The following is a 24948-nucleotide window of genomic DNA, read 5'->3' as shown; positions in this document are numbered from 1 at the left end:
CACGCCCAGTCTGACTTGTCTTTTGATTGGTTGGTGGTTTACCATAATAAAGCCAATCCAGACCGGCACCTTCAACCTTTGGCCAAGCAGGGTTGGTAGCAAAGAATGAGTTGGACAGTGCTGTCCAGGTGGCGAGCCAACCTTGACAGACCTGAACAAGGGATCATGCTGGCCATTTATTGAATACACCCTTTCCTCCTCATTCTGGCTCTCTGACTACAGGCGCATGAGCCATTGCTTATGTCAAAAGGTACATTAAGAAAAGTTAGAACATACATTAAGAACAAAGACTGGGATATTTGCAAGCTGTGGCCACAGGATGGTAAAAAAATAAACAAGCACCTTTAATGTATAGGATTAAAGTCATTGTAATCTCATGTTCTATTTGTTTCCTATCTGGGCACATATTTTCAGCTCTCATAAGCTAAGCTAAGCTAAGCTAAACTTTCTTTACCTAGGGGGCTAATGCTGATCTTGAGAATTTTAATTAAGGGAACATGAATGCATTCTTTCTCTTTTTATCTTTTTATGTGGAACGATGCACCCAGCAATGCTGAGCACTATTCTGGCATATGCCCACACACAAGTGATAGAAACAGGTGTTCACTGTAGGATAACATTGGTATGTCCTGTCTCCCTTGCCACAGGGAGCTTAGGTTTATTGAGCTTAGGTTACACCCATCGCAGTGCTCCGGAGGCACTCCCACTCCTCTGTGTTTATCTATAACCTCTTCTCTGCGCTTTCTTCCCAAACCAGTTAATCACTATTTTCCCCTAAGCAGTGCCTGTGACTTGTAAAGTAAAATTCCTCACAAATCTCTGATTTTGTAAATGCTGCTTTTCTCTTCTCCTTCTGTGCTTTGCATAGTTACTTTAGAACAATGTCCTTTTTGTATAGACAAAGGAAGACAGTTAATGCTATGCTTTTGTAACTTGGGAATTAATTCACTCCTGGGCATCTGTTTTCTCAATTTAAGCCTCAGTTACCCTTAGTTCCTAGCACCCCAAAAGCAAGGTCCCAATGAGGGACTGGATGGACCCAGGGCAAGCTGTGAGCTACCCTGGCATCAAAATGGGCCAGGCCAAGTGCCATAATACTTAACTATAAGTTAAGAGCATTGTCATGGACAAATTCTGTCATATTCCAAAGAGTAACAACTGGATTAGGACCCTGCTAGGGTCAGGAAAAACTCATCTGGCCTGAGCACTGTAATCTGAGATCTATAGCGAGATGCCCCCGGAAAGCCATCCTATAAGCTTAATGTATCATTTACTCTGCTCATACAAAATGACTAATAACATTAAAGAGTAGAATTAAAATGAATGCTTATATGGTTACTGGACTAAGGAAAGGAGAAATGCACCCATAGATGGTATTTCGCCCTTAGGCGGGTCTCCTTGCTGAAAGAGAGTTTGTCCTAGAAGAAGCTTCCCCTGAGGGAAGGACTTTGCATCGTTTATTGTATGACCACACCTATGTGTAATTGTAATTGTATGACCACACCTATATGTAATCTCCAACCCCTCATCATTTGGAATATAACTAAGGCTGTAAGAGTGGGTAAGGGGAGAATCAAGGAGAATCCAAGAGAAGAATAAAGGAGAATCGGGAGGGGGATGGAGGAGAATAGAAGCAAGATCTGGAGAGGAAGGAAAAGAGATTCTGGAAAGGAGAGTCAGAGGAGAATGGAGATGAGACTGGAATAAACTGCAACTGATGCCAATGAGCCTGGCCTATGTTTCTTCCTTGTGTGCCCTTTGCCATTGACCGTCACGGGATGGGGAAAGTGGCCTGAGACCACTGATTGCAGGGAGAGGGAGAGGGAGATACACACACACACACACACACACACACACACACACACACACACGGAGAGAGAGAGAATTGCAGGCTTTAAAATTTATTTTTTGAATACACAGCTGTCATTAACTCATCCTTGATTTTCTGAACAAACGGGGAGACAGAAGTAAGCATAATCCGGAGAAAAGTCACTGAATGATCATTTGCCTTTCTTGCCCTACCCCATCTCTTATCAGAATGACTATAATATCTTGATCTTTGCATTGCAGTTTGTGTTTCTGGTGTTTTCATGAAATAAGCCCTACTTTTGGCACTTGCCTTGCATGTGACCAATCAGTTTTAATCCCCAGTATCCCATATGATTCCTTGAGCACTGCCAAGAATAATTCCTGAGCTCAAAGCCAGGAGCAATCCCTGGGTGCTGCCAAGTGTGCCCTGACCCCCAAAAAGTCCTACTTTCTTTCAATAGATATAATTAGATTTTTGAAATCATCAAAATCAATTTTTGACTGCCTTGCAGTTTTGTACATATTTGGTGGTATAATTTGTCCAATGTGATATTCTAGTATGACCCACACTAAAGGCTGACATCATGTCAATATGTTGAAGAGAATCAAAACCCTCACCTTTTAGCCTTATCTAAAGGGGTTTTATCTCTCCCCCTTTATATAGCCCAGGTCAGTAGCTGGCTGGGTCTGGGGTTGAGGTAGAAGCAGACTAAAATGTGTCCGGCTCCTGAGGAGTGGGGATCCCAGGCAGATGCAGTGCGCTGTAAGGTCAGACTGGGATGAATGTGGAGTGAGACATAGCTCTGAGATGAGCAGAGGCAGATATCATGACCCTGTCCCCATCCCCCACAGGTGCAGGTTGAGCAGTTAGTGGAGAGCGGACGCTATGACAAAAGGGATGACTTCACTGTGGTCCTACAGCCGTTCTTTGAAAGGTTGGAAGTGCCCCGCACTAAGGTAAAGAAAGCAACAGTCTAGGATATTTGTGTGTGTGTCTTCATTGTCTTCTGGCATCTCTAACACAGTCTGTCTTGCCCCCTGTCACCAGGAAGGGTTGCTTGACTTAACTTACTTTGCCCCTGACTGTTTCCACTTCAGTCAGAAGACTCATGGCCACATAGCCAGTGCCCTCTGGAACAACATGGTAAGATGGCAGGGTGGGGGGTGAGTACGCCCTCTGCCAAAAAGACAACTTGGGAAAGTTTTCAGAGGCCTCAGAGGCCCTTCACTCAGGTGGGGTTTCCTGCCCGGCAACAATAAGAAACCCCCCATCCTCTCTCTGTGTCCCCCTTCTCCACCTCTGACCAACATTCCGACCATTCCCTTCTGACACCCCTTTTCATTCCCCATCTTCCTGTTTTTGCTTCAGCTGGAGCCTGTAGGCCAGAAGATAAGACAGCATAATTTCACAAGCGATATTATTTTCTCATGTCCAACCGAGGTAGAGTGAAAACATCCTTGAGTTTTAATAAAAATGTTTCATGTTGCCTGTGAAAGTCTAATGCATCTTCTCAGATTCACACTCTTTCCTGTCTGCTCACATTCCTGCCTCTTCCTCTTCAGTTAATCAGGCCTAATGCTCTGTTTGGTTGTATTTTGAGAGATGGCAGACCCTAGTGGTTGGGAAACCCTAGAATGCTCCATGACCCCTCCATGATACAGTGAGTTTAGCAAATCTGGGGTGAATGAAGCTCTTTCTAAGCAGGAAGAGGGAAATAACAGCCCTTTCAAGCTCTCATTTTGAAGGTTAGGAGTCAGCACAATATTACGAGCAGGAAGGGACTAATGGTGCTCTATCTCACTGAGTGCCACATGAGAGAATGACTATTTTTCAGGATGGAGGTGGACAAGGGGATGGTCCTTGAATGCTGGAGCTAAGATATTTATTAGGGAAGTGAAAGAGAACAAGCAGTGCCCTCTTCCCTTTACCCAAAGATGACGATGCAGCTGAGTGGGAAAGTACATTTCACATGTTTGAGGCCCCAGGCTGAATCCTTGAAAGCTAAATTATCTTCCTGGATTCCAGTATCTATCAATTCCTCTCTTTCTTGAGAGATGCTGGCTTAGAATTGGTAACCCTGAGCTGTGCTGGCTGAGGCATGACCTCTAAATGTTTTTTTTTCTTCTCTGGGAATGAAGGAACATAGGTGTTAGAAGTAGGAAGTGGTGTGGGTGACCAAAGGACTGTGGGAATAAGGGGGTTCATCTGCTCTGTTGAGGTCTGAGTAGAGAAAGAGGTGAGAAAGCCACTCCAGACCTTTGGGTCAGAAGCATTGAGCAGACATGTCCCTTCCTGGGACCCTCAGTGTTTATTTCAGTTGTTCCCTGGGTGGGCCGGCAGGCCTAGTGCCTCCTGCGAGGGGGCCTGCAGCATGAGCTGGTGGGCAGGGATATGGGATTGTGGAGCAGGGAAGCTGATGGTGGGGAAGCCCATATCAGTAATTCTCAAGTGGGTTAGGGAGAGTGGTGCAGGGAACTCTGAAAATGGCTGAACTAGCTTCCTCTTCCTTATTCACCAGGACCAACCTTTCCTGATCACAAGAAAGAACATTATAAGGAAAATGCGCACTGTAACGGTACTTGCATGTTGCTGCATTTGGGTTCACCAGTCAATGCAGTGGGCAGCCCAGCAGGGCAGAGGGGAGGGGAAACACTGCAGAGAGGACCGAGGGAGGGGTCCTCCATCAGGAGAGCTCAGAGAGGGAGCCAGCCTGTCAAATCCCAAACCCAGTGCTGAGGACCGCTATTCCTCACAATGTTGGATGGAATCAGGCAGGTATGGAGGGCTCCCCTGCACTGCTACCCCAGTTTTGCTTTGGATCATGGAAGAGTCTTCACTGGGTATCAGAGCCCATACTAGCTGATATTTCTGATTACCAGGGAGCTAATAGGCCCCTTCAAATAGCCCTATAGACCTTTTCCCAGGGTGAGACCCAGGAATCTGTCCTGGAGCAAGCTTTGGTAAGTGTGGCTACTTTCAACCCTGAGATGTTACATTTTTTTCCACACCCTTAGACATATGGAAGCACTCTGAATTGTCCAGACACCTCTCCTTCTGAAAGTATACCAACCTCAGGTAAGTTCTCATGACTCAACAAGATCCCTGACTCTCCCCAATGATGCTCTGATAAAACTTGTCATATGATAACCAAGTGACAGTTTGCTCTGCCATGTGGGTCATCTAGAAGAGTCTGTATGTTGTTCCTGTTTCCCTGTAGTGATTTCCTTGCTGCACAGCAGACCTTTGGATGGCCAGGCCAGGAGCTAGGCTGCCCAATAGAGTCCTCTTTCTCCAGCCCATTTAAGGGGACTCAAGTGGAGGGTCTCTGCGTTCTTTGTGTCTGGGGTCCAGACCATATTGAAGGCCAGAGGAGGGGTGAAATGTTCGGAGAGTCCGACAGGAGTCAGCTCCCAAGGCCCTGGGTGGCGGGCATGGCCCAGCCTCCAGAAGCTCGGATTTCCACCACTGAACTAGATTTAAGAGTTCCTTGGGTTTTTCAGAACAGAAATGGCCTGGCATGAGGATTCTTGTTGGAAATCCAGACATTCCTGAAAATGACCATATGTTAGGTCCTGTCCCTCACCTATAGGGGCCAGTGCCCATCGTGTCATGCACTCAGGCTTCAGCTGCCATCACACCTGAGCACCTTTATCCCCAGAGGGCCAGGAATTATTTACTGTCTCTCTTCAAGGGAAACACTTGACTTCCTGTAATTTCTCCCTATAAATTTCTATAAATTCTACCAGTGTGAACCATGGACTCTGAGTCCTGCCTGGTCACCATATGTGCAGGGCATGTTCTTGTTATCCTAGACCATGAAGCAGTAGACTGACTGTAGTTTCCTTCCCCCAGACTCAGATGTATTCCTCTGTCTTTACAGTGCATTCACTGAAACCTGCAGATATTAAAGTTGTGGCTGCTTTGGGGGACTTTATGACTGTAAGGATGCTCGGGTCCAAGGGTGAGGGAGGGACAGCAGAGGGGGAGCTCTGGGCCTCTCCCTTCTATCTGTAAAGCTTGCACTTCTCACCCTCTTCTGCCCCATCTCCCCACTCTGACTGTCTCAGAGCAGGGCAATGTTGGCATTTTGCTGCTGTTCCTGTCAATTGTACAAGGAAGTCTTTCCAGGAGTGCACTGAATTGTCTCCGAGGGTGGAAAGTTTAAACACTTGACCTATAGAAAATATATCATCACTTGACTCAAAGGCTCTTCCCACCTGCCCACCTGAGAGTCCTTTTCCCTCTGGACTGATGCTTTACAAGCAGTCCTGACTTGCACATCTGTTTCCTCTTGGCCTCCACAGGGAAGAGGCAAAGATTCCACCATTGTGGCTCCTTATTCCTAATCCCCAGAAATAACGCTGGTTTATCATCCTGACCTTCACTTTCCAGTAGTGCTCCCGATGCTGTGAGAGGGCCTCCCAGAGTGTTCCAGAGGGAAAGAGGACAAATGGGAAGATGAGGAGAATTTTGTCCAGTGCAGTGTCCTCAGACCTCTGAGCTCCTCATGCTTCTAAAGAAGTGGCTTCCGCCTTTCTGGAGCTGGAGCACAGAGAGGGTGAAAACCACTGTTCTATAGGATATAGGGGCATACAAACATTTATGAAGCACTTTAAAGTTTCACTGAATCTATTTCCTCCCTATGATTCCTTTGGCCATTAATTTCATGAGAATGGCAGAGAATGGCCCGGTTCAGTAAGGGGTGAGATACAGGGAAATTGTGTCACAGAACACAAGCTGGGTCCAAGCTTTGATTGACTGATGGATTTTGGTATTTTTCAAAGGCCGGCAATGGACTTGGCTCTGAACCAGACAACATTCTTGCTTTCACCGTAGACTATCGGGGACTGTCATTTAGGTAAGACTAAACTTTGACCTTCCCTCACTCCCTGTGCTCACCTCCAGAGACTGAGTGGGGGAATTATTTCCTGTAGATACACATCCAAGACGGAAGCGATAGCACAGCGCGTAGGGCATTTTCCTTGCACGCAGCCAACCCAGGTTCGACTCCTCCGTCCCTCTCGAAGAGCCCAGCAAGCTATCAAGAGTATCCCGCCTGCACAGCAGAGCCTGGCAAGCTACCCGTGGTGTGTTCGATATGCCAAAAACAGTAACAAGTCTCACAATGGAGACGTTACTGGTGTCCGCTCGAGCAAATCGATGAACAACGGGATAACAGTGCTATAGTGTAAATGCACATCCAAAAGGAATTTTTTGAAGGAAATATTAACTTAGTGGAAAGAATATTTCACTGTTAATAACCTGTATTTTAAAATAGCAGGGAATGATTAGGCTTGTAATCATCCTCGACTTAATTCAGAGGAAGAACCCCCTAATGCAGTTTTCTCAGGTGGGAGAAAGTTTGGCGTTACTCAGACTGCTACTGTACCTGGAGAGAATTGAGGGTTTCAGTACCATAAGGACAATCCCTCAGAGTTGAGGTGAATGCCTTTTGGATTCCCAGAGTCCCAAGGGTTCCACATCTTCCCAATATAGAGAAATGTTCCTGACAGACTGTCTGGCATCTATTAGAATCTGGCCTCCTAATTGTTAGTTGGGTTCCAAAAAAGAGAAAAGCCAAGAAAAAAGGAGAAGTATCAACCTGTGTTCCTTCACTTGGTCTCTAGTAAAACTGACCATAAAACAAACCTACCAGCCAACTATTGGTAGGGAAGAACTATCCCTGGTGGTGCAGGTAGGAAGAGAGGGGCTTACAAGAATAGTAGTACATAATACCAGCAGGTTGGCTCCATAGCTTGGAAGCTGGCCTCACAAGCTGGGGGAAAGTCATCCCAAATAGAGAAGGGAACACCAAGTAAAATGTGATTGGAGATCCCGCGCGAGAAGGGAGATGCGTGCTGAAAGTAGACTAGTGACTGAACATGATGGCCACTCAATACCCCTATTGCAAACCACAACACCCAAAAGGAGAGAGAGAGAAAACAAATTGGAATGCCCTGCCACAGAGGTGGGGTGGGATGGGGGGGGATAAGATTGGGGGGTGGGAGGGATACTGGGTTCATTGGTGGTGGAGAATGGACACTGGTGGAGGGATGGGCTCTTGAACATTGCATGAGGGAAAAACAAGCATGAAAATGTGTGAATCTGTAACTGTACCCTAACTGTGACTCACTAATTAAAAAATAAATTAAAAAGAGATTCTAGCACAATAATAAAACTAAATACAAAAACTTTTTTCATTATATTTTAAGTACAGTGTGATTGTTCAGCAGGGTTCTAAAGAGTTTCCAATTCAGCAATAATGCAATAAAATATAGTGTACACTATCAACTACTAAGTAAAAAAAATAGGAAGAGAGGGGCTCAGCCAAACTTACCAAAAGTCCAACTGGGATTCTAGGGTTCAGATGCTATCAAGCCATCTTCTGAGATTTTTTTTTCCCCAATAGGTAGGGGAAAGGTCAGCCACTGCTATCTTCAATAAACAAATGAAATCCACTAAAATCTCATGTTTCAATTTTCTATCTCTTCCTTCAAAGCTTTCTATCTTCAACAGTTCCTATGCTTTAAAGCCCTACCTTATCTTAAATATTAAAAAACCCTTCCAAGATCCTACTGTGTAGGATTGAGAATAAAACTGGGTCAGTCTGACAGACATTTTGACACTAGTTAGAACACACAGACTAGTGTTTTCCAAAGAGTGGTCCATAGGCCACTAGTCCCAGACCAGTTCCCACAGAAAATCTTTGTATTTGGGCAAAACATTACCCACTGGATATAGGGGGCTTTACATATTATAGAGCCCAAGAATACTGAAGAATTTTCTTTAAATTGAATATGTTTATTTCAGTATTTCCCTTAAATCCTACAGCTCATTCTTTGTTTGCCATATTAAACCCACTGGGCAATGTACACACAGCAGACTGATCTGAAAATAGCATTTTATGAAGTCATTCAAACTTTTAGATAAGAAATACTAGATTATACTCCTAAATAAATTAAGAAAGAGATTTGGGACTACTTTTCCAAGGAAATAAAGAGGAAAAGGTTGATATTAAATAGTAGAGTTTGTTGGGGGGAAAAGGAACCCAGAATTCCTTTTTTTAAATTGTATTGAATCACCGTGAGATAGTTACAAGCTTTCATGTTTGGGTTACAATCTCACAATGATCAAACACCCATCCCTCCACCAGTGCACATTCCCCACCACCAATATCCCAGGTATACCCCCCCCCTTTCCCACCCTCCCCCTGCCTCCACGGCAGACAATATTCCCCATACTCTCTCTCTACTTTTGGGCATTATGGCTTGCAACACAGACACTGAGAGGTCATCATGTTTGGTCCATTATCTACTTTCGGCATGCATCTCCCATCCCAACTGGGAACCCAGAATTTTTGACAGTGGGTGGTTGTGAACAGGGACTGCAGAGGGAGTTTTCTTTTTCTTTTTTTCTTTTTTTAATTGAATCACCATGAGATACAGTTACAAAGCTTTCATGTTTGAGTTTCAGTCATACAATGATCAAACACCCATCCCTCCACCAGTGTACATTTTCCACCACCAATGTTCCCAATATCCCATCCCTCCTTACCCAACCCCTCCCCTTCCTATATGGCAGACAATTTTCCTCTTACTCTCTCTCAACTTTTGGGCATTATGGTTTGCAATACAGATGCTGAGAGGCCATCATGTTGTGTTAGAAAAGAAGCAGAGGTTAAAGGAAATGCCCCATTCTCAGCTCAGCTGATTTTAGACATCTGATGGGAAGAGAAAAAGAAATACAGAGTGAGATAGAAAGACAAGGCTTAGTTTCTTTCTCTTTACCACGTGGAGCTTCCGAATGAGTCTTTGTCATAAGCCCTACCCAAACTGCTTTTGTAAAATAAACACTCACCCCTAGCATTAAAAACATTTTTTTTTAAATTTATTTATTTTTAATTAGAGAATCACCGTGAGGGTACAGTTACAGATTTATACACTTTTGTGCTTATACTTCCCTCATACAAAGTTTGGGAACCCATCCCTTCACCAGTGCCCATTCTCCACCACCCGTAAACCCAGTGTCCCTCCCACCCTCCCCAATCCCATCTCCCCCCCACCCCACCCTGCCACTGTGGCAAGGCATTCCCTTCTGTTTTCTCTCTCTAATTAGCTGTTGTGGTTTGCAATAAAGGTGTTGAGTGGCCGCTGTGCTCAGTCTCTAGCCCTCATTCAGCCCGCAACTCCCTTCCCCCACATGGCCTTCGACTACAATGTAGTTGGTGATCGCTTCTCTGAGTTGACCTTTCCCCGGAACGTGAGGCCAGCCTCGAAGCCATGGAGTCAACCTCCTGGTACTTATTTCTACAGTTCTTGGGTGTTAGTCTCCCACTCTGTTATTCTATATACCATAGATGAGTGCAATCTTTCTATGTCTGTCTCTCTCTTTCTGACTCATTTCACTCAGCATGAAACTTTTCATGCCCATCCACTTGACTACAAAATTCTTGACCTCCTTTTTTCTAACAGCTGCATAGTATTCCATTGTATAGATGTACCAAAGTTTCCTCAACCAGTCATCCGTTCTGGGGCATTCGGGTTTTTTCCAGATTCTGGCTATTGTAAACAGTGCTGCGATGAACATACATGTGCAGATGTTGTTTCGATTGTACTTTTTTGCCTCTCTGGGATATATTCCCAGCAGTGGTATTGCTGGGTCAAATGGGAATTCAATATCTAATTTTTTGAGAGTCGTCCAAATTGTTTTCCAGAAGGGCTGAACCAGTCGGCATTCCCACCAGCAGTGAAGAAGGGTCCCTTTCTCCCCACATCCTCTCCAACAGCGGTTGCTTTTGTTCTTTTGGATGTGTGCTAGTCTCTGTGGTGTGAGGTGGTATCTCAAAGTTGTTTTGATCTGCATCTCTCTGATGATTAGTGATGCAGAGCACTTTTTCATGTGCCTTTTGGCCATTCGTATTTCTTCCTTGGTAAAGTTTCTGTTCAAAGGTGACACGGAACTAAGCAATCTAGTAAAAACAGAGATCAACAAATGGGACTACATTAAACTAAAAAGCTTCTGCACCGCAAGAGATACAGTGACCAGAATACAAAGACTATCCACAGAATGGGAAAGGATATTTACACAATACCCATCAGATAAGGGGTTGATATCAATGGTATATAAAGCACTGGTTGAACTCTACAAGAAGAAAACATCCAACCCCATCAAAAAATGGGGCGAAGAAATGAACAGAAACATTAAAAACATTTTTAAAAATTGAATATCCATGACATCTGACAAAGGGCTGATATCAAGGGTATATAAGGCACTGGTTGAACTCTACAAGAAGAAAGGAAGAAAACATCCAGCCCCATCAGAAAATGGGGTGAAGAAATGAACAGAAACCTTCTCAAGGAAGAAATAAAAATGGCCAAAAGGCACATGAAAAAGTGCTCTTCATCACTAATCATCAGGGAAATGCAGATCAAAACAACTATGAGATACCACCTCACACCACAGAGACTGGCACACATCCAAAAGAACAGAAGCAACCGCTGCTGGCATGGATTCAGGGAGAAAGGGACCCTCCTACACTTCTGGTGGGAATGCCGACTGGTTCAACCTTTCTGGAAAACAATATGGTCACTCCTCAGAAAATTAGAAACTGAGCTCCCATTTGACCCAGCAATACCACTTCTGGGAATATATCCCAGAGAGGCAAAAAGGTATAGTCGAAATGACATCTGCACTTGTATGTTTATTGTAGCACAGTTTACAATAGCCAAAATCTGGAAAAAACCTGAGTGCCCGAGAACATATGACTGGTAAAAGAAACTTTGGTACATCTACACAATGGAATACTATGCAGCTGTCAGAAAAGACGAAGTCATGAACTTTGCATACAAATGGATCAACATGGAAAGTATCATGCTAAGTGAAATGAGCCAGAAAGAGAGAGACAGACATAGAAGAATTGTACTCATCTGCGGAATATAACACAACAGAATGGGAGACTAACACCCAAGAATAGCAGAAATAAGTACCAGATTTGCTCCATGACTTGGAAGCTGGCCTATCATGCTGGGGGAAAAGGCAGTTCAGATAGAGAAGGGGACACCAAGTAAAATGTGGTGGGATGACCTGCTCGGGATGGGAGAGGCGTGCTCAAAGCAGAGTATAGACCAAACACGATGGCCACCCAATAACTCCATTGCTTACCACAACACCCGAAAGGAGAGAGAGAACGGGGGAATGCCCTGCCACAGAGGCGGGGGATGGAAGGGATGATCGGGTCATCTGTGGAGAACGGACACTGGTGGAGGGATGGGTACTCAAGCTGTGTATGAAACACAAGCATGAGAATATGTAAATCTGTATCTGTACCCTCACGGTGATTCATTAATAAGACAAAAACAAAAACAAAACTTGAGTATGTCAAAAAAACAAAGCATTGGATTTATAGGTTAAAAAAATTGAATATCCATGAGACACACCATTGAAAAGCTGTTCAAGATTGGGTTTTAGTCATACAGTGATCCAACACCCATCCCTCCACCAGTGTACATTTCCCAGTGTCCCCCGTTTCCTTCCCACTCCCCCCCCCCCCAGCACCCCAGCCTACTTCTATGGTAGGCACTTTTCTTCTTTCTCTCCCTCTCCTTTTGAGCATTATGGTTTGTAATACAGGTACTTAGAAGTCATCATGTTTGTTCAGGGCATTCAGTATTTTTGAGGAAGGTAAGGCTGGGAAAGCTTTGTTAACTGGGTGCCAGGTTTGGGATGTGGAGGTGACTGGTGGCAGCACACTCCTGCCTGGTATTTCTTGAATGAAGAATAGTCATGATTTATTTTTTTTTGATTCATGGTCTGTTCTTTGGATGGTTCTGCTGGTGGACAGGATGTTGGCCCTGAGTTCTCAAAATTGTTTGCCTGGAATTTAGTGTAGGGGTTAGTAGAGAGTTGTCGAGGAATCACAGTATAACTGAACCTTTTGTTGAAACCGAAATGCTTCTCTCCTTTTTAATTCCCATGTCACATAGAATTAAAATACTTTTAAAAAGGAAGTATTGAGTGTGCTTGAAGTTAGATTGAGATCCATAAATCTAGATCAGCCTGCATGAAATTAGGTTGTGCTTTGGAAGGCAGTAAGAGGACATCCCGTGACCTTCCAGTGAACTTACTGCCAACTGAAGGAGAAGAGACTACCCAGCTCTGAAGGCCTCTAGCTCTAGCTGATTCTCAGAGAACCTTATGGTCTCTCACTTTCTTTCTAAAGATAATTAATCTGTTGTACTTTAGTTTCCTACTCTGTAAAATGGAAAACGTGGGGGCTGGAGCAATAGCACAGCGGGTAGGGCGTTTTGCCTTGCACGCGGCCAACCTGGGTTAGATTTCCAGCATCCCATAAGGTCTCCTGAGCACCGCCAGGAGTGCAGAGCCAGGAGTAAGCCCTCTGCATCTCCAGGTATGACCCAAAAACAAAAAAAGGAAAACATTATGTTGGTACCTTCAGCCTGCTGGGTGAGAATCTGCGTATAGAGTATAAATTAAGTAGTATTTCTTTTTTTTTACAATTTAATTAATTTATTTTTTAATTAGTGAGTCACCGTGAGGGTACAGTTACAGATTTACACATTTTCGTGCTTGTGTTTCCCTCATACAATGTTTGAGAGCCCATCCCTTTACCAGTGTCCATTCTTCACCACCAATGAACCCAGTATCCCTCCCACCCCCCAATCCCATCCCTCCCACCCCACCCTGCCTCTGTAGCAGGGCATTCCAATTTGTTCTCTCTCTCTCCCCTTTTGGGTGTTGTGGTTTGCAATAGGGGTATTGAATGGCCATCATGTTCAGTCTCTAGTCTACTTTCAGTACGCATCTCCCTTCCCGAGTGGGATCTCCAATCACATTTTACTTGGTGTTCCCTTCTCTATCTGGGACGCCTTTCCCCCAGCATGTGAGGCTGGCTTTTAAGCTATGGAGCCAACCTCCTAGAATTACATACTACTATTCTTGGGTGTTAGTCTCCTTCTTTTTTATTTTATATTACACAGATGAGTGCAATCTTTCTATGTTTGTCCCTCTCTTTCTGGCTCATTGCACTTAGCATGATACTTTCCATGTTGATCCACTTATTCCTGTTTTGCCAGAGAAAGGAAGGAACTTCTTTGGTTTTCAAATCTTTTGAGTGTAGCTAACATGTTGAAAAATTTGGATTTTATCCCAGGGTTTAATGGGGATGTAGCTCAGTAATTGAACACATGGTTCTTATATAGGAGGTCTTAGATTTGAACCCTGGCACCTCTGACCCTTTTCCAGTTTAATAAATAAAAATTTCTCAAAATCCTTCAAACTCAACTGTTTAACCTGGCATCTCTTGGTGGGGCATGGGAAAATGTGGGGCAACCATTCACTGGTAAATAGCTTAAGCATTGACTCAGTCTCTCACTGGCTTGTTCTTTCCCTGTAGTGGTGGAGGGGACGGCTCGCTGGATAATGTGACCACCTTACCAAGTAAGTGAAGCAGAGCTTAAGTATGTCAATTTATTCCTCTGACACCCTGACTTCAATAAGTCCAGTGCCAGATAGCAGAAAAGAGGGGAATTTCTACTTATTTGAGGCCTGGAGAGTTGGGTTCAAACCTTGGTCTTTCTCTATGCTTAGCTGGTTACCTAGGAAAAATATCAGACATTTTGAATCTCAGTTTTCTTCATTCAACACACATGTATGTCACTTAGATCATCAAGTGATACTATTTGCTGAATTGGGTTGGGGGTGGGAAAGAGGAGTGGGGGAGAGAGAGTGGGGAGGAGAGAGAGGAGAGAAAGGGGGGAGAGAGAGACAGAGGGAGAGAGAGAAAAGAGACCCCAATTCTTGTTGGGCACATGCTTCTGCCTCCCTGGAAATCCCTTTCCTAAGATGCTACAGGAAGAAGGTAATGCAGCTCAGGTGGGGGACCCATGACCAGAGAAGATACTCTGTCCTATCCTGAGCTCTTTCTGTCCTCTTCCAGATATTCTTCGAAAGTTCAACAGTAAACTCACAGGCTATGGCACTTGCACCGGTGATGCCCAAAGCATTAGTGCGTCCTTCAATCAGGCTGTTCCTAGAGCAAAGGCTAAGTATGTCATTTTGGTAGCAGGGTGTAGGGGATGGGTTGTGGGAAGCACATAGTTTACTTTGAAGATTTCTGTGTGACCTTTGTGCATAAGGAACATTTGTCCACTGGCAACAATGGCTTACAAGATTTGCTCTCTTACCTGCTCTCTAGTAAGAAAATATACAGAAAAGGGGAAAATCAGTAATGGTGGGGAGAGGCAGAGAAAGAGACTATTGGGTCACCTCTTGGATCAAAGCTACAGAAGGGATCTAGAGAGGCTGTATGCATGGACAAGAGACTTGCCTCCAAAGGATGATCTTTAGGGGCTGGAGCGATAGCACAGCAGGTAGGGCATTTGCCTTGCACGCGGCCGACCCGTGTTCGATTCCCAGTATCCTGTGTGGTCCCCCCCCCCCCACCGAGGACTTCCAGTGCATAAACCAGGAGTAACCCCTGTGCATCGCCAGGTGTGACCCAAAAAGACACACACACAAAAGGATGATCTTTGGGCTACAATCTCATAGATAGCAAGTCTAAGTAATTGAATGAATGGTTCCAACCCTTGCCAGTGTCTGAAATAGCATAGCATAATGGTGTGAAGAGATTCAGTCTTGCCAGATAGTCACAAATAGTGGCTCCCCCAAAAGATCAGGAAGTGTCAGGATGAGGATTTGGCTCAGTGGTAGAGTGAAAGCGTTGTATGACTAGGTCTCTGGGTTCAATTGCCCGCCCAGATTAAAATACACAAAATCAGGGAGTGACAACCAAATAAATGAAGAAACACAATTCTGTGGAGGACTCTGGGACAGCAACTCATTTTCTCTTCCTAAAATATTAAGAAGTCAAAGAGGGATGAAGCTGAGAAGCCAGAGGAAGCTAAACATAACTACTCAGACACCCAAGACAGTCTCTCCAGGAGGCCCTCCCCTTGCTCTCGAGAGTTCCATGATCCTGGGTCTCCTGCTCTGCGCAGCTGCTGGTCCAGTTGTCTGAACTGGATCTTGCCGAGGCACATGGCCTCTGGAATAGATGCAGCCCCAGCTCCCAGATATATTTGCCTTTCAGGGAAGTACCTTCTTCGTCATATAAGCTGAGTGGTGTTCCCAGAGCAAACTCCTGGGAAATCACTGAACTGGGACTACATCTCACTCACTGCCTATAACGGGCCTGAACTAGCATCATGTTTTGGAATTCTAAAATCTAGTCCTTCCATAAACTATATACCTGGCATACAGAGTGTAAATTTATTCCCCCACCATTTTCTAAGGAAGCACTTAGATATGCTAACAAAAAATAAGAAAATATACAGAATAGGGGAAAATCAGTAGTGGTGGGGAGAGGCAGAGAGAGAGACTATTGGGAACTTTCTCTCTTTCTCTCTGGCCTCCATTTAAGTGCTGTGGAGACCAGGAGCCCCTGCTAGCAATTCTGGGCTTGCCAGGTTGTGGTTCAGTGCAGTGCTCAGGGCCTCCAGATGACACCCAGTGGTGCTTGGGGATTCCAGTGTTGCACCCCACAATGATCAGGGAACCATGTGGTGCTAGGAATCAAACTGGATGGGGTCAGCTGCATTTAATTCATGTGACGTAACCCCTCTGTCATATTTATCAACTCAACTGTATCACTGTATCACTGTCATCCCATCGTTCATCAATTTACTTGAGCGGGCACCAGTAACGTCTCCATTTGTCCCAGGCCTGAGATTTTAGCAGCTGCTTCTTACTCATCTTTCTCAATGATTGAAGACTCTTTCAGGGTCAGAGGAATGAGACCTGTTATTGTTACTGTTTTTGGCATATCAAATATGTCACAGGGAGCTTGCCAGGCTCTGCCATGTGGGTGGGATACTCTCGGTAGCTTGCCAGGCTCTCTGAGAGGCATATATCTATGTATATATATATCCATATATATATTTTCCTCTATGATTTTATGGAAAATCAGTAGGGAGTGTCTTATGATGTGTCACACAGCCATGAAGCGGTCATGTGCTCCAGAAATATGTTCACTCATGCGTGAGGCTCGGCTGAGTGTGTGAAAAGTGGCCTGGAGCATGGTGGTGGTTGGGTAGTGGAGGTCAGCTGCCGGGGCTGGGTTTCTTGGGGTGGGGAGGGCTCTCATCCGCCCCGCTCTGGGGTGCCCCAAGTGGAAACAGCCTGGCGTGGAGTCTGATGGCATGGTTATGGGAGCCTCATTTCATGCTCCCTTCTGAGAGAAACCGTTGTGAGTTCTGGAGGGTGGCTGATGAGCAGATTATCTGGCGCTGGCAGGAGGTGGTTTATGGGTGTGACCTCTGGGTGGCAGGAGACTGGGGGAAGCAGGCAGAGGATCTCTGCTCCCAGGTCCCGTTGAGCCCAGAGTCGAGGTCACAAAGTTTTGCATTACCTGGGTTCCGTGAGACTTCGCTTACGTGTGAGGCTCGGCCCAAGCGTGTGGGTAGAAAGCGGCCTGGAGCGTGGCGGCGATTGGATAGTGTTGTAACCCCTCTGTCATATTTATTGACCCAATGTGAAAAACAATTGTTCATAGTCATAATGTTTGAACAACAAACTTAATTCTTGTAGTTATGCTTCAAATGGTATGTGTGATAAGCCTCTCTTAGGTAGAGGCTTGAGAGATAATACAGTGAGTTTGGCACTTGCTTTACATGCTTCCAACTCAGGTTTGATCTCTGGCACTACATATGATCCCTGAGCACTGCCAGGAGTGATCCCTAAGCACAGAGCCTGAGTAAACCCTGAGTATGCTAGCTGGATGTTGCCCCAACCAAAAAAATCTCTTAGGTTTAATTTTAGAATCTATACCAGTTTTTTAAAGGAAATAATTTATCATGGCACCTTAAAGACCTTTTGTGTATGAGTTCCTAGAAAGAATATCATGAGTTATAAATGGAACTGGCAGTACCGTTGCTTACAGCTTTAGGACAAACACTATTGATATTTCACAGGATTATGTATTGCGATAACTCTCCAGAACAGACAAGCAGCTTCTGATCCCTGAACCTCAGGGTATATATCAGCACATGCTGTACTATCATGTCCCGGAAAGTTTCCATTCTAACCCTTTAGAAAGAAATATCTGGGTAATCTTTATAACAAAATTGGTCTCTCTCCTCCTCAGGGATTTGTTAAAGCAAGCCACTGCTCTGGTGGAAAGAATGGAAAACAACACGGTAAGTCAGATTTAAGTTTGTGCTGGTCATAGTGACCTTGAAAGTCTCTCCTGATGTTAAGATCCCGTGGTTTATCAATGAACCTCTCACATTCCTTTAACTCTGAGATTTCAATTCCATTATAACAGTAGGTGAGGAAGCCTTAGAGGGCTGGATGGATGTCTTGGAGCTGTGTAGTTTTGTTCAGTATTTGTGAAGTCATCTCTTTTCCTCCCTCTGACTAGGAAATTAATTTCAATGAAGACTGGAAACTCATCACAGTGATGATTGGAAACAATGATTTGTGTGATTCCTGCAAGAATAAGGTAATGAGGTGGGAAAGGGCACCTTAAGGCTCCTGAAATTGACTTTGGGCCACTGGAGTTCTCTTTGTGGCAGTCCCTAGAACTGACTCTAGATTTGTGCATTTTCCCTGCTGTGTGAATGGGCAGGATTCCTACCAGGCACATAAACACACCTCTTATCCTGTGACTCCTGGGTTTCTGTCCCTGCCTTCAGATCTCAGTTGGTGGGGGCGGGGAGCAGGTGACATACCAATGATGTTTCTATCCCTCTCTCTTACAACTACTGAGGCTTGAGAACAAGAAGGCGTTAAAGTCCAAGAAGATCACTCACTGTCTGCTACTGAAATAAAGCTCTTGCCGAAGGTTCTAGGCTGCTGGTTGGCCCATCTTAGTATGAGTCTATGGTCAGTCATCATCTCCGATTCTGACATGATGAGCCGGCCACAACTGGGTGCTAGATGGAAAATAGTTCTTGAAGTCAGAGGGCCAGGAGACCTCGGCTGCCCTACCTCCCTCTCTTCCTGATGTTTCCCTCTTTCTTCTCTCTCTGCAGACAATGTATTCTGCAGAAAACTTTGCAAACCATGTTCGTGCAGTCTTGGACTACCTGCAGGATAAGGTAGATGGAGGGCCCTGTTATCTGGACGGCGTTTAGTCTCAGTGGGGAGAGTTATGGGGAACCCCTTCCTTAATGGAGAGAGCCAATGGACTAGGCTTCTTCTGTGTAACAGGTTGGGGTTGACCCCCACAGATGCATCATTCCAACTGGAATCAGTCCAGAGGCAGATAAGATTAGAGAAGGGAATAAAATATGATCACTGGCTGACTTCCCTACTCATGACAGCCCTGGAGGTGACAGCTGGGTGGCTCTAGCTGGACACTGCACTCTGAACAGGGCACGTCTGGAGTCACCTGCTTTCACCCTGTCCCTAGCAATGCATCCTTCTCCACTCCTCTGTAAGGGTTGCAGCTTTATCGCCCAGGAGGGAGCATTCTGACTCCCAGGTGCGTCTCTGTGTGGCAGAGTCCCAGGCCTGCTCAGCAGAGCCGGTCCAGACTGAGATGGAGAGAGATGGTCCTGGCCCACAGGGCATCTGCCTCTCTGAGGTGAAAGCCCGAGAATGTACAGGTTCATTCAAGGATGCTCAAAGCAAGCTGAACTCTCACCTTTCCACGCTGGCTGCCAATTCTCCCATCCAAGAGTCTCCAGGCCTATGAGGGCTGCAGGGGCCTGATGAGCCTCAGGCAGGGCCTGTGGAGAGACCTCCAGGGAAGCCCCCCACCCCAGTAACCAGCAGCCTGCAGTTCTCCAGAGACCTGAGAGCTGCTTCCTCTCCTTGGGGCCTGACGAAGAGGGGATCACTGTGCCTCCTCCACTTGCATCATTGCCTTTAGGTGCCCAGAGCCATGGTCAATCTGGTGGACTTCATGGACCCCGAATTCCTAAGGCTGTCATTCCAAAGGACCTTGAAGTGTGTCAAGCCACGTGCCAGGTAGGCAGGTGCTGCTGCTCTAGCTGGATTAACGTTCACCCCTGCCCTCACCCCTCCTTTTGCCCTTACTTTCCTCTTTGTTAGCCTGTTCCTGCTCCTCACCCTACTTTGCCCCCCTCTTGCTCCCATATCCTGACCCTTAGGTTGCTCCCTGGGTCTTCTCTATGTGGGCTGCAAGTCTGTGAAGGGGTCTGGGCCAGGAGCACTGCTTGTGGGGAGATAAGCTCCCTGATTCCCTCTTACCCCTGTCTCGGGGCCAGTGGGTTTTTCTGTGATACGCAAAGCCCTGTTGGCACAGGGGAAGCCAGGGAGGGGAGTAAGGCTGGTGCTGGGCAGACAGTGTCACCCAGCTGGGATGACAGCATGCTTGCAAGAGAGCAGCACAGCCAGGCTACCAGGCTTTATCCCCTTCAGTGACCTGATGGGAAGTGACGTGGGAGGGACACGAGGGTCCCTGTGTGTGTGTGTGTGCGTGTGTGTGTGTGTGTGTGTGCGCGCGCGCGTGTGCATGTGTGGGTGGTGGGAGGTTTCCTCTGCTGGATGCAGACACATGGGTGTGTTGTCTCCTCCTCTTCCTTCTGTCCATTGACCAGTTCCACAGGATAAACTTAGGCCTATTTCCAGAACTTTCTAGATTCCTCTTTTAGCATTAACTATATTGGAGGGCTGTGAAATTATTCTAATGAAAGAAACGGGGGCACAGGGAAACCCTGTTGTGAACCAAGGATGAGTGAGCGGGTGGGACCACCAAGGCACCAGGGCTAATTTTACTTTCTTTATTTGAAGTGGAGCATGGCATTCTGTTGTCTAAACCCACAGGCTCTGGACAAACTCGCTGGAGTTTGTCTCAGCCCTGGGCCTGCTGTCAGCAGGTACTTGTGCTCAGTGAACTGGGCAACGGGGGGCATGGGAAGGGGGCTTGTTCTGGTTCCCTGGGGACTGAATCCAGGCTCTGGTCAGGCCTGATCCCCACCTGCACACAGCGGGTTAGAGCCCATGACCCCTGTGTCCCTGAGTCAGGGCTCCAGGGACCCCCCAGCCCCCATATTCCATCCCTCTGGGTCAGAATCAGCTGCTAACAAGAGCTTGCTTGGCTCTGCTTCCTCATGTTATTTATGTTACTTACCTCCACCTCCCTCCCTGCCCCAATCTTATGCAGCTATGCTTGTGACTGCGTTCTGAGTCCAAAAACGAGTTCCTCTGATGTAATCTTCCTGGACAACATGATCGAAACCTATCAGGTGAGACAAAGAAGAGCACCATCATTTGGAGTTGCTCCCCAGAGACCCCTTGCTTTAACACACTGGCAAAGGGTCTTCTAGGGCAGATGGAAGGGAAGGGAGACACTCAGGGTTTGAAGGTGACATGGCCATCTTGGTTTCTTCCTGTGCCCCACCTGAGGATCAGGCACCTCAGTGGGGGGAACCTCAGGGGAATCCCGGGTAGGTCAGAGCTGCCCTTGGTGTCTTCATTATGGTACTTGCCCTTATAATTTCAGTAATCCTGGAACCTTAGGGGACCACCTTTCCTGCCCTGAACCTGGAAAACCCAGTGACCCTATGACCTCCTGCACAGGCAGGCTAGGGGGTCCCCAACCTGGTGTCTCTGGAGTTGGCCTCCAGGTTTTGAGTCCCATGGGATTTGCTGCTGGATCCTTCAGAGCTGGCAGTGTCCAGACAACAGGTGTTCCAGCCTGTGCCCAGGACTCTGGAAAGGCACCTGCCAGGGAGCTGGGATTCACCTTCTCTGGGCTCCTCTCCCTGCCCTGCTGGGGCCCAGGCCGGGCTGGGGCCTGTGTGAAGGACCCGGAGCCTGTGTTCCAGAACGCCTTGCATACTGTCCTGGGAAAATCGCGCTATGACACAAAAGAGGACTTCACCGTGGTGCTGCAGCCCTTCATGGCAAATATCCGGATCCCTTCGCTGCGGGTATGCAGACTCCTACCTAGTGGGAAAGCCCAGGGGCTGGCCTGGTGGCACAGCGCCTGGAGCATCTGAGCTCCTCAGAAAGCCCCCACTTTCCTGAGCATTTAAGTACACCCTGGCCTGAAGTTTCCCTACATCACATTGGCCCATCTGCCTTCCAAGGGGACTTTTATCAACCCTGTAAGAAGGGCTCAGCCACGGGAAGTCTCTTACCTAAAAATCAGAGGAAATAAGAGAAAGAGAAGCAAGCCTGGAGAGTATCTGACATATTCACTTTTTTTCCTTGTTTTTGTACCAGACCTGGCAGTGCTCAGGTCTTACTCCTGGCTCTGTGCTCAGTGATCACTCCTGATAGTGCTTGGGGTCCATGTGTGGTGTCGGGGATTGAATCCTCAGGTTAGCTGCATGCAAGTCAAGCACCTGCTGTGTGAGTTTCTCACTTTTTGACAGCCCCCCTCCTGCCACCTGCTGTGGTGCAGGAAGGTGCCGGGTATTTCACATGCATGCGATTCCCTTGTCCTGACCCTTGCATCCAGGATGTTGAGTTCTGTCCTCTGGTCCTCATGGGCAGAAGCTGGTGGGGAACTGGAGCAACTCTGTTGTCCCCAGTGAGCAGGTGGGGTGTTGGGTGTCAGGCTTTCCTGGCATGGCTGTGCTATACCTGGTCCCTTTCTCTCCACAAAGACCCCCAGGGCCAACTGGCCAAGAGCTGGCAAGTAGTTTTTCTAGGCTGACTGCCCAGGACTTCCTCAGGGATGAGGCTCTCACCATGTCAAACGTGGTAAAGGCTCAAGAGCATCGCACACATGAGCCTAAACTACAGGGGCGCCTGGCATGCACGATGGTCTGTGTCCCATCCCCCACGTGAGAGCCCCCAACCCCATGCCCTCTTGCATGTGACTCCAGCAGCTGACCTGAGCAGCACGGCATCACTGGCCCGAGCCCCAACCATCAGCCAGGTGCCACTGCAGGGGACTCCGGACCTTTGAGCACTGGTGGAAAGGTCTCTAAAAGATGTATTTTTAACTTTTACAAAATATTTTTATTTCATAAAATTTTATTAAGAAATGGCACCAATATTATTAAATAGCGGGAATTGGGGGATTAGAAATGAAGGCAAGTGTTTAGGGACATCTTAGGCTATTAACCTATAGGATTGCTCTGATCCCACCGATGAGGGCTCTGACCCTGAAGCTGACCCTACAGGAGCAGATCCCATGGCTCAGATCTCTACTAAAGGGCGGGGGATTTAGGGTGACCGATCCCAGGTTTCACAACCTCAGTTCCCCCTCTCTATCCTCAGAACCAGCAGTAGAGTAAGGGGGTCATGTTTCTCTCCTGCAGGATGGGAGCCTGGATGCATCCTTCTTCATCTCAGACTGTTTCCATCCGAGTCAGAAATTCCACAGCCAGCTCGCCAGGGCCCTGTGGAACAATATGGTAAACAAATGGGACATCCCAGTGCTCAGGGGCTCTTGGTTTCAAGCAGAGCATTCTCCCCGACAGAGTAGAATGTGTTGTTGGTTCTTAGACTCAGGGAGTGGGAGACGAGGGAGCTAGCCCACCTGCTGATGTCTATAGAAATGAGACGATGGGTCCTTAGTATTCCCCAGCCCTGCTACTCTCTGCACAGGAGATAACCTGGCCTAATCTGCCTGGTGCTCATGAGTTTCTGCCCAAGCTGAACCCTAGAGAAACAAAGGACTTGCCCTTTGTTCATCTGTCAGAAGGAGTAGTGGCAGCCCGTGTTCCTGAACTCAGGAAATAAGCGTTCCCGGGAGCTGGAGCAATAGCACAGTGGGTAGGGCATTTGCCTTGCACACAGCTAACCCGAGTTCTATTCCCAGCATCCCATGTGGTTCCCTGAGCACCGCTAGGAGTGATTCCTGAGTGCATGAGCCAGGAGTAACCCCTGTGCATAGCCGAGTGTGACCCAAAAAAGAAAAAAAAAGGAAATAAACGTTCCCTCTGCAGGGTGCTCTCAGGAAGGGGTACTACAGCCAAAGCCAATTGTATAATTTGTCTCTCTCCTTCCTCAATCAGCTTCAACCTCTAGGAAATAAGCAAGAATTTCTGGACCTTGGAGTGGATATAACGCTCATGTGCCCCCAAAGTGCTCCGGTAATAAGGGAGGACCAGCTTTACTCCTCGGAAGCCTGGGCTGGGACCTCCCCCACACACACTTCCCTGTCCCTCTCCCTACTCCCCATTCCTCCTGGGTGTCTTGACTGGGTGTTCTGAGCCTTGGAGACTGGAAGTACAGCATTGAGGAGGGGTGTGAAGAAGTGCTGATTCGTTGGGAAGGGGAGAAGAGCTGGGGAGAAAGGCCTGGAACTCAGCCGGAGGAGAGGAGTGGAGCAAGGAAGGGTGATTCTTGATCCGTGAGTCCAGAAGCCCAAAGAATGATGGGAAGGTTCATTTCAGCCGAGGCGCTTGGGGCAGATGGAGGGTCGCCAGAAGCTGTGATAATTCCACTGTGGTGGTGAGCTAGGGTAGGACCCAACAGGGACAGACTCAAGGAGGAGTCGGCCAACGGGGAGCCAGCACTGTGTGGCAGAGGGACAAGAGGGTGGCTTGCAGGAGTGGAAGAGGACTCCGCTTGAGTCTCCTTTCAAGGAGGATAACTCAAGTGGCTATTCACACATTTCAGGCCTGGAGGTGGGTCTGTCTTGCAATCACATCTCTGTGCTTCAGCTCCCTCCGAGGCCCTGACTGGCGGCTTTTAGCCAAATGAGGTCCCGGCAGAGTTTCCAGAGCCATAAAAGCAGCGGGGTCTGCCCCAGCCTGGGGGACTGGGTTTCCCCTCTGGGGGGACTGAGTGGACCTGCTGCTCCCCCTGCATCTCCCCGCCTCCAGAGAGAGGGTCTCCCTGCCCATCCTGTGTCCCCACCTGCTGCCCTCCCTCCCAAGCTGGGGCCCAGGCTCGTCCTTGAGGGGCCCCAGACCAAGGAGAAGAGCAGGAGCGCTGGGACTATGGGGTGTGGAAGGGGAGGCAATGGGAGGGGGCTCAGCTGTGGGACCTGATGCTGGGAGCAAGGGGAGGGTCAGTGCGGGTGAGCCTTGCCATAGGGACCCTCCAGTCCTATGGAGGGCTCGGCTGTGCCTGGTAGAACTGCCGCCTTGCTGAATTTTCAGCCTGGGAAGGGAGGGGCCTGGCATCATGGAGAGGGGGGTCACTTGGGGGTAACTCTAGTTACAGTAACTCTAGTGCTCCCTGATGGAGGT

The 24948-nt window shown here is 47.2% G+C and overlaps 1 protein-coding gene across 1 annotated transcript in view; it reads left to right on the top strand.

Annotated features, from left to right (window-relative positions):
• Positions 1-23326, top strand: part of LOC101550540 (phospholipase B1, membrane-associated-like) — a 90997-nt gene extending 67671 nt beyond the window's left edge. Inside the window, exons 27-38 of the mRNA XM_055121361.1 lie at positions 2662-2766; positions 2858-2953; positions 6595-6668; positions 14223-14266; positions 14766-14874; positions 17970-18021; positions 18246-18326; positions 19701-19798; positions 20958-21039; positions 21622-21726; positions 23068-23163; positions 23255-23326. Coding sequence (XP_054977336.1) covers positions 2662-2766; positions 2858-2953; positions 6595-6668; positions 14223-14266; positions 14766-14874; positions 17970-18021; positions 18246-18326; positions 19701-19798; positions 20958-21039; positions 21622-21726; positions 23068-23163; positions 23255-23326 — 1014 coding nt within the window. The remainder of the gene's footprint in view (positions 1-2661; positions 2767-2857; positions 2954-6594; positions 6669-14222; positions 14267-14765; positions 14875-17969; positions 18022-18245; positions 18327-19700; positions 19799-20957; positions 21040-21621; positions 21727-23067; positions 23164-23254) is intronic.
• The last annotated feature ends 1622 nt before the right edge of the window (positions 23327-24948 follow it).

This window comes from Sorex araneus, chromosome X (genome assembly GCF_027595985.1).
Source record: "Sorex araneus isolate mSorAra2 chromosome X, mSorAra2.pri, whole genome shotgun sequence".
Lineage (NCBI taxonomy): Eukaryota > Metazoa > Chordata > Mammalia > Eulipotyphla > Soricidae > Sorex > Sorex araneus.
Note: the sequence above shows the minus strand (reverse complement) of the source record. Positions and strands in the feature narration are given on the sequence as shown.